This window comes from Littorina saxatilis, linkage group LG11 (genome assembly GCF_037325665.1).
Source record: "Littorina saxatilis isolate snail1 linkage group LG11, US_GU_Lsax_2.0, whole genome shotgun sequence".
Lineage (NCBI taxonomy): Eukaryota > Metazoa > Mollusca > Gastropoda > Littorinimorpha > Littorinidae > Littorina > Littorina saxatilis.
Window position 1 is genome coordinate 10,400,424 of NC_090255.1, and position 10,032 is coordinate 10,410,455.

Genomic DNA, 10,032 nt, shown 5'->3' on the forward strand with positions numbered 1-10,032 from the left:
TCGCCGGCGCACGAAGTAAGGGAGATAAACGCGCAAAACACTGGAGAAGATAAGGAAGAGTTGTGGACAGTGACCTTCTAAAAATAGTAACGGGAATATGGATTGAGCATTGTGGACTAAAAATAGTAAAGGGAATATGGATTGACGCCACACGAAGGAAGGGAGATAAACGCAAAATACTGGAGAAGATAAGGAAGAGTTACTGGGAATGGATCTGGGAAGATGAACAGAAAAACCAAAATCGGTTCAGCGCTGCGCGCTGAGAGCACGTGTTGAAAATTCTCATCGACCAGCACACTCACACACAGCTATACAGCACACCGTCTTGTACCTCCTTCTGCCCTGCCGAAGTCGGGGTATCCTTTTTAATCCACCGAACAATTAATATCCACAGCCATGTGTGTCTCCTGCCTCCGAACACACACGCTACAGAGCTCGACTCGATGTGCGCAGTTTCGTATAAAAATTATTTTCCAAATTTCCCCACTGTGTTTTATAAAATAATCATATTATGAAAGCACATACATTCTTATCTTAGTTGTTATGTATTCATTGTTAGAAAACATCGGCATTATTCATGTTTTACTTTAAACGCAATCATTGTTATTTATAGATCACAGGCACTTGATGTAAGTAGGTCACACACGTGTAAATGTTGTGCCCAGTCCTTGTTTTTGTTTCTGTTATTATTTTAGTTAGCAGGTCTAGTTGAGCACGTATTAAGTATCATGTACCCACTACTAGTCTTTGTGCATTTTAGTTAATGGACTGATGATGTCATTTGTATGGAGTCGACGCACGTGCGAGGATATGTATGTGTGGGAGGGGGGGGGGGGGCGCGGGATATGGAAGCTTGCTGTATGTTATGTAATGTATATATTGTGTGTGATACGTGGAAATGTGATACTATTTATTTGCATGTATGATACAGGTACAAATGTGATAATTGTAGGCTTATACTAGTGATTACTGTGTGTGATACATGAAATGTGATATGAATGCTGTTTTTATATGTTATACTCTTACTTTCTCCCAAGCGCAAGACAAATTCTTCTATGAAAATTGAAGCCAATAAAATTTGAGTTGAGTTGAGTTGAGTTGAGGTTGTGTCCGGGGTCTACCTGAATATGCCCACCAAATTTGAAGCAGATCCATCGAGAACTTTGGCCGTGCATCGCGGACACACAGACAGACAGACCGAAGCCATATATATAAATATATATAGATAACAATGGCGCAATGGTATGTTGATTGATGATTCCACTGTAGGTGTCATTCTTCTGAGAAGCCATAACATTCTTGAAAACTACTCTTCCAGAACCATTGTTCAGTCATACCTGTCAGTAGTGAGCTTTCCAAGGCGGTGGCTGACATTTACTGTCCGCGACATGAGTCCACTTTGTTTTAACATAGACGGGGAATCGAGACGAGGGTCGTGGTGTATGTGTGTGAGGTGTGTGTGTGTGTGTGTGTGTGTGTGTGTGTGTGTGGAGCGATTCAGACACACCTACTGGATCGATCTTCATGAAACTTGACATGAGAGTTCCTGGGTATGATATCCCCACGTGGTTTTTTTTTTCATTTTTATCGATAAATGTCTTTGATGACGTCATATCCGGCTTTTTTGTGTTTGACGAGGCGGCACTGTCACGCCCTCATTTTGTAACCAAATTGATTGAAATTTTGGTCAAGCTATGTTTGACTCAGTCCGGACTTTGGTACTGCATTTTAGCTTGAAGGCTTAAACATTATTTAATGAGTTTGCTCATTAAAGTTTTCATTAAAATTATTTTTTCGCAAACAGATTTTAAATTTATTTAATTGTATTCCGCATCTTCTCCTAAATTCAAAAATATATAGATATGTCATGCTTACTTAAAAAATGTGCTCAGAATGAAAGAAAATAATTATGTTCAGTAAGTACTACGTGCTTTCGCGGCGGCAAGCGTGACCTGTCTCGGTCTTGGTTAGCCGAAACTATCTGAATGTAGTCTCGGCGATGATTGGTTTGTGGTGTTGATCTTGACGAAATGTTTTTTTTAATCACTTCACCCCATGCACTTGTTAAAGATTACTCTCGTGTTGAAATCATCATAACATTCATGTCTGTTTAGGAATGTGCATGAAGTGTTGGTGTTATGCACCACTGTTATAGTCCTTGAAGAATACGAACATCTTATTAATTGTTCAGTCTGCAAAGACATACCTGAAAATTGAAAACTCTTTCTGGCAAGTCAGATCATAGCATCAGTATTATCTCAAATGATTTAATATTCCGTGTATATTTTACGATATGTGTCAGCACAGAGCTCTGAAAGTGTGAAGGCAATGCGTGTAAGAGTTACTGACATGTACCGCTTTTGTAACATTACCCGCTAAAACAGCGAAAACCGCAGATTTGTATGGCTACTCAGAAGAATGACACCTTCACCGTTCTGCTTGCCATAGAATCATTGTTTGAAATACAAGTAAACGAAACTGACTGTTTTTGATGGACATTTAATTGTTCCTTCCAATGACATGCAAAACATGTTCAGTGAATGCTTTTCTGCTTTTTTGGTCGATTTTTGTTCTCTTAAACTTGTTTGGGATAGGTGTTTTTAATTTGTTTTGAAAAACTTATACGTCTGCTGCAAGCAGGTAACGTTGTACAGTGTTGTAAAGTTGTTACTTTAGCTAATGTGTTTTGCGAATATTGCGCTGTATCACAAACGCATTGGAATGTATATCACCTTATGTCATGTTGCTATTTCTTCAGGAGAGGAGATTATCAATTGCTACACTACGGAGTCAGATGAATCAAGTTCTCAGAGCGAGGAAGACAGTGATGGAAATGAAAGCGAGTGCGATGAAGGTAAGCTGAGAACAAGATGGTGTACACCCCAAAACCATTTTTGACTGCACTGAGTAACCAGTCCCCACCCGACAAATCACAGTGATCTTAAGTCGGGGAAATAGCCCAGTCGGCAGCGGCGCTGGCTTCAAAACCAGTTGTCGCTAATGGCGTGGGTTCGATTCCCACGATCGGTGAGGGATTTATTTCCCAGAGTCAAGTTAGTGCCCGAACACCCCCGTGTGCACGCATGCGCACGATAAAGAAGCCAAGTTCACAGCGAAAGTCGTAGGGCTTGGAAACATGAATACACGCATTGCAGGAAAAAAAGGCAGCGCCGTAATATATGGCAGCTCGCTTTCCCCAGTGAGAAAGCAGCCCAAATTGCCATGAGGACTATATGAAATCTTACCCCTACAACAGAGACTACTGAGTATGTTAATAAGTTACAGTTTGTCTGGTAATGTTGTAGCTGGATAAGAGATTTACGATCATAGGTTGGAGAGTGAGGGTTGGGAAGTACAACTGAACTGTGCAAAAGTCCTGAGGCCCCTTATCAGGGCACCATTGTTTCGCCAGTTTTTATCTAATTGTAAGAAAATGACCATTCTAATTTGACAAAATCAAAGGAAAAAAAACCGACATCAAAATGTATCATACATATACATGCCATCATTGTGAAAATGTTCCTTGATTACCTTCCCAAAATATCAGACGACATGTTAATAAAACTATATGAAAATAGGCAGGCGCATTTGAGTGCAGATCTTTTTGATGAGGCCGTTTATTATAAAACCAGTTATATAATTGGAAAGATAATTCGTTTCCATACCCCATGTATCAAACACTACGCCACTGTTATAGTCCTTGAAGAATACGAACATCTTATTAATTGTTCAGTCTGCAAAGACATACCTGTAAATTGAAAACTCTTTCTGGCAAGTCAGATAATAGCATCAGTATTATCTGAAATGATTTAATATTCCGTGTGTATTTTACGAAATGTGTCAGCACAAAGCTCTGAAAGTGTGAAGGCAATGCGTGTAAGAATTACTGAAACGTGTATGGCTACTCAGAAGAATGACACCTTCGCCGTTCTGCTTGCCATAGAATCATTGTTTGAAATAAGAGTAAACGAAACTGACTGTTTTTATGCAAATTTAATTGTTCCTTCAAATGACATGCAAAACATGTTCATTAAATGTTTTTCTGCTCTTTTGGTCGATTTCCTTTCTCTTACAAAAGTTTGGGATAAGTGTTATCCCAGCGAAGCTGGAGGTATCCCACGAACGCTATACCGTTATCGACTTGAAAAATGTTCATGCCGATAATACATGATAAAGAAGGATTCTTTGTGCACAAACTCACTTACTCAGGCTACAGTTGGGGATGGAAGTTCACCAAAAATTTGGAACATACTAGCTAAAATACGGTGGGTGCCGACCAATTCTTCGATTTTTGATCCACCGCTACTCAGGGCCGTTATGTTGGGGTGGAATTTCCGAGACTACCGCATAATGCTCGCACAATTAGACGACGTCAAGATGTTTTGACATCGTGACGTCATCCCCCATATTGGGCTTTTCTCTCGTGCGCGTGCTACATGTATGGCTTGCTGAGTCGTACCAGATTTACACTAGTTTAAAAAAATAAATATTGAACTGCGGGCGAAAGCGAGCTGTTCACTATTTGAAAAAGCAAAGTGTGTAAATCTGGTACGAAACAGCAAGCCATGTAGTATTCTGTTTATCCTACATACTGTACTTAGTGTATTTTACTGAAAATGTCCTGCAGTCAAGGCAGGTAAATTGAAGACGCTTGTTTTGGAACCTCAATCTCTTCTAAAGCCTCGTGCAATCTATTACGTCAAAGCAAAGAAACGTCACTCTGATATTGTGGCGTGACGTGTTAGTTATAAAGAGTCATCGAGGGTAATTAGCGAGCGCAATTTTTGTTTCTATAATGACGTTTGTCTCGGTGACTTTGGCATCATAAGCAGTGGAAAAACAGGTCCCTGCCAGACTTGCTTGACATGATCTCATTTACATGATATACACACGTGTGATTTGAACGATTATTATCTCACGGGTGTCTCTCTCACGTATGTAGGATAAGTTTATGTTTACAAGTGTGTGTGTGTGTGTGTGTGTGTGTGTGTGTGAGAGAGTGTTTGTGAGAGAGTGTTTGTGTCTGTCTGTCCGAGTGCCTGTGCGTGTTTTGTGTGCATGAATGGTAAGTGTGTGTGAGTGTGTGTGTGTGTGTGTGTGTGTGTGTGAGAGAGGGAAAAGAGAGCGTATGTGTGTGTGTGTGTGTGTGTGTGTGTGTGTGTGTGTGCGCGTGTGTATATATGTGTGTGTGTGTGTGTGTGTGTGTGTGCGTGTGTATATGTGTGTGTGTGTTTGTGTGTGTGTGTTTGTGTGTGTGTGCGCGTGTGTGTGACTATATGCGTGTGGGTGAGTGTTGTGTGTGTGTGTGTGTGTTAGTGTGTGTGTGTGTGTGTGAGAGAGAGAGAGAGAGAGAGAGAGAGAGAGAGAGAGAGAGAGAGAGAGAGAGAGAGATTTGTCTTTCGCTGGGGTATGCAGTGCCTTGGCGTTGCACTTCTACTTAATTATTTTTTTTTAAACTTATACGTCCGCTGCAAACAGATAACGTTGCACATAGTTGTAAAGTTGTTATTTTAGCTAATATGTTATGCGAATACTGCGCTGTATCACAAACGCATTGGAATGTACTTCACCTTATGTCTTGTTGCTATTTCTTCAGGAGATGAGATTATCAATCGCTACAAGGGGTCAGATGGATCAAGCTCTCAGAGCGAAGAAGACAGTTATGAGAATAAAAGTGACTCTGACCAAGGTAAGCTGAGAACAAGATGGTGTACATCCAAATGTCACTGTAATTGACTTAAACGCTGTGATCTTACACCTACAACAGAGACTTCTGATGAAGTGACAATGTGCGACATTTTGTTAGTAAAGTTTTGGATGAATAGGAGATTTACCAACATAGGTTAGAGAGTGAGGGTTGGGAAGTACACTTTAACTGTTCAACAACCCTGAGGGCTCTTAGCGGGACACCATTGTTTCCGCCAGTTTTATTTTGTTGTCTGTAAATAGCCTTTCTTCTTCGTTCATGGGCTGAAACTCCCACATTCAGGAAGCAATACGCCGCTTTCGGGGGAAGCATGCTGGGTATTTTCCTGTTTCTATAACCCACTGACCTCTGACATGGAGTACAGGATTTGTTTTCCGTGCGCCCTTGGTCTTGTGCTTGCGTGAACACACGAAGGGGGATAAGGCACTAGCAGACCTGCACAGAAGTTGACCTGGGAGATCGGAAAAATATCCACACGTAATTAACCCACCAGGCGCGGCTGGGATTCGAACCCGCGACCTTCCGCTTAGGAGGCCGATGTTCAATCCACTAGGTTACTGCGCCCGTCTTGATCTTATGATAACATTCAACAACGTTTTGAGTGTTGACGATCATATTAAAAACCAGATTAGCATCACAGTCAAAGACCGGCACGGTTGGCCTAGTGGTAAGGCATCCGCCCCGTGATCGGGAGGTCGTGGATTGGAACCCCGGCCGGGTCATACCTGAGACTTTAAAATTAGCAATCTAGTGGCTGCTCCGCCTGGCGTCTGGCATTATGGGGTCAGTGCCAGGATTGGTTGGTCCGGTGTCAGAATAATGTGACTGGGTGAGACGTGAAGCCTGTGCTGCGACTTCTGTCTTGTGTGTGGCGCACGTTATATGTCAAAGCAGCACCGCCCTGATATGGCCCTTCGTGGTCGGCTGGGCGTTAAGCAAACAAACAAACAAACAAATCACAGTCAAAATGCTAAATTTCAAAAAAAGAAAACCTTTCCCGGCTAAAGATACGTTCCTTATACTGCATAAAGTATAAGTGATACCCAATCTAGAATATGTTAATGTTGCCTGGCACCCACCCTGACATTTAGCTGCTGTAGAAACGGGTAAAAATTAGGTGCCACTATATTAGTAATTTCACGAAAGAATATGCAATATCCAAAAGTAGCAGGTTTTCTATACGTTAACGCACATTGCCATGAAAAATCATTGTCTGCATAAATACAGAAACTCGCCTTTATGGACAGAACAGCATGGACAAAACAAACATAAACTTAGCAACAAAAGCTTTTCGTAGCGTTTTGCTCCTTAGGTTAGCATTTCATCAAGCTCTGTTTACCGCAAACCACTTTTACATGTTTTTTCTATGGAAGATATCTGTCGCAAATGTCGCGTGAAAAGTTGCTCAAGTACAGGTAACCACAAAAATGATCATAAGAAATTCCTTTGTTTATAAATGGCTTCAAAATCTATTACCATTTCACACTCATTCCATAAAAAGAGTCAGTCGCTTTTCATGTCTGCTTTGTTTGCAGCACAGTCGGACACCCCAGTGACTCAAAGCTTAATCACTGTGAGCAGTGAGACTCCAAGCACAAGTATCGTGACAACAAGTTTGGGTAACAGGGATAACAAGCCTGCGGATGCTTCCTGCACCCATCCTCAACTTTGCAGTTCCCCTGTTCTAGGCCCCGCAACGCCTTGTCTAGGGGATGACAGAAACATACCAGGTAGTATTTCCTCCATTAACCGGCAAGGTATCAACACAGTGCCCATCAATCCGCCATCCAGCATTGTGCAACCTGGGGACACACAGCATTTTGGGCTGTCAGCTAACATGTTAGGCCACCTATCACCCACCGGTGTGTCCAACAATAAACCTGTCAGTCTGATGGACAGTTGGAACAGGATGCCTGATGGGGATACGACACGCAACACACGACTGGGTAATATGCCTCCAGTCAGGATTCCAGGGCACGTACCCTCTGTCAGGATGCAGAACAGTTCAGGAAACAATTGTTCTAATTGGGAAATGCAGAATTTCATGCAGCCTGGTAACAAACCTTACATGCCTTTCAACAGGATGCCTCATGGAGGAGATACTGCAGGTAACTTCCAACTTCCAGTCTGGACTTCTCACAGTTTGCCATTCAGTGGGCCGACGTACAGTTCAACACACAGTTTGCCTTCTTGGGGAACGCAGACCGTCATGCAGCCTGACAACATGTATTATATGCCACCCAGAGGTTTTCCAAATGGCTCTCCCGTCAGAAACATGCCAGGCAACTTTCCTATAGGCAGTATGTCTAACGATTTGCAGACTGACAGTGTCTTCAACAGTGTCAGCATGATGTCTTCTTTGGACATGCAGGGCAGTGTGCAACTAGGTAACGGGAACCTCGGAAATACAACCAGCAACGGGAACCTCGGAAACACAACCAGCAACGGGAACCTCGGAAACACAACCAGCAACGGGAACCTCGGAAATACAACCAGCAACGGGAACCTCGGAAATACAACCAGCAACGGGAACCTCGGAAACACAACCAGCAACGGGAACCTCGGAAACACAACCAGCAACGGGAACCTCGGAAACACAACCAGCAACGGGAACCTCGGAAATACAACCAGCAACCTCGGAAATACAACCAGCAACGGGAACCTCGGAAATACAACCAGCAACGGGAACCTCGGAAACACTCACAGCAACAGGAATCTCGGAAACACAACCGGCAACGGGAATCTCGGAAACACAACCAACAACGGGAATCTCGGAAACACAACCAACCCCTTGAACCTCAGAAACACCACCATCACAGCACACAACACAGCGTCTGCAACAAACTACTTCACTACTGACGGTATGGCTCCTCTCACTGACAGCAACACTCTCCTAACCCCCGCAAGCACGCCCAACTCCCAGCTGGCTTCAAACGTTGGAACTACTGACCAGGAACGTATAGATACTGACCCCAGCAACTGTTTTAGAGCAACCACTTACCTGCAGAGACGCAGTTCTCAAGGCCCCAGCCCTTCACTTTGTAGCACGTCAAACTCACGACTGCCTTCACCAGACAGAGATGATGTGTGGGACTTTGAGCTTAGAGAGTCATCAGGTCCAAGCACTTCTCAGCAGAGACGCAGTAATGAAGGCTCCAACCCTTCACTTTGTCATCCTCAAGCAGCCAACAGCACGTCAAACTCACGACTGCCTTCACCAGACAGAGATGATATGCGGGACTTTGAGCTTAGAGAGTCATCAGGTCCTGGCACTTCCCAGCAGAGGCCGGCGTCTCGGAGTTCGAGACATTCCTCTACTGGGAACAGTGACAACCACACGCCAAGCAGTACATCTAGCTCTCGACCATCTTCTGCAGACAGCACTAGCGTGAAAGACTCCTCAGACGACGAGCTCAGCAGATCATCAAGTCCTGTCACTTTTCGGCGGCAGTCCAGGCCTCGGAGGCGCACACCCTACCGTCGCACCCCAAGTCGCAGAGTGCCGCTGGCTCAGAGAAATAAGTTCAGACCTCTTCAACCTGTTGCTGAGAGTGTCACTATGAAGAATCCATTGGATGGTGAGACCAGCAAGACATCTCGTCCCGGGAGTTTCCAGCAGAGGTGCAATCCACAGGGCCGCATTTTCCGTCCGTCAGCGACCGTTTCTCGTGGACCGTCTACAGCCCCCTGTACTCATCCCTCCCCCGCCTTCAGCACCACTGCCCCCGTCCCTCCCACTGCCTCTTTCAGTGCTAGGGGGTTAACTTGCTGTTTCTATCTTGAAGAATCACAGCCCAGGACCAGTGGATCCTCGCATCATTGCTCTGACAGATGGCAGCTCGTCTTTAGCAATGAGAGGCAAGTCATAATCCTTTTGTGGAGATTTATTCTACAGAATGTTCATAGATTTGTTTCATGTAAGAAACAAGTTGATAACCTACATTGAAATAGGAAGTAAATTGGGAAATGTGTAACAAGGTTTTGTGACTGTTATTTAAAGTGTTAACACGAAAGCATGCCAAAACGTTAATTGCAACCAATCACGCATAGCTTGTGTTTTTGTTTTAAAACACCTACCAGATATAGTTCCACTAGTAAGTTCAGTTTTAAGAGAATATATATGTCAAGCTGATTTATTCCTAAAGAACAGGTTTCAATTCCATTCCAGAAATGATTTGAGCATAAAACCACTTTACATTTATCGGGCTTCAAATTTATGATGAAATTCGAGCCAATACCATTTCAATATTCATGAACTGGCATGTTCTCCTCTTAAAACTGTTCCGATTTTAGTCTCAACTTATACTTGCAGGAACTGTCGATAG

At 43.3% G+C, this 10,032-nt stretch overlaps 1 protein-coding gene across 1 annotated transcript in view; it reads left to right on the forward strand.

Moving 5' to 3' along the window:
* LOC138980839 (dentin sialophosphoprotein-like) overlaps positions 1-10,032 on the forward strand; it is an 11,297-nt gene extending 1,265 nt beyond the window's left edge. The window contains exons 3-6 of the mRNA XM_070353720.1: positions 2,759-2,854; positions 5,597-5,689; positions 7,243-9,565; positions 10,020-10,032. Coding sequence (XP_070209821.1) covers positions 2,759-2,854; positions 5,597-5,689; positions 7,243-9,565; positions 10,020-10,032 — 2,525 coding nt within the window. The remainder of the gene's footprint in view (positions 1-2,758; positions 2,855-5,596; positions 5,690-7,242; positions 9,566-10,019) is intronic.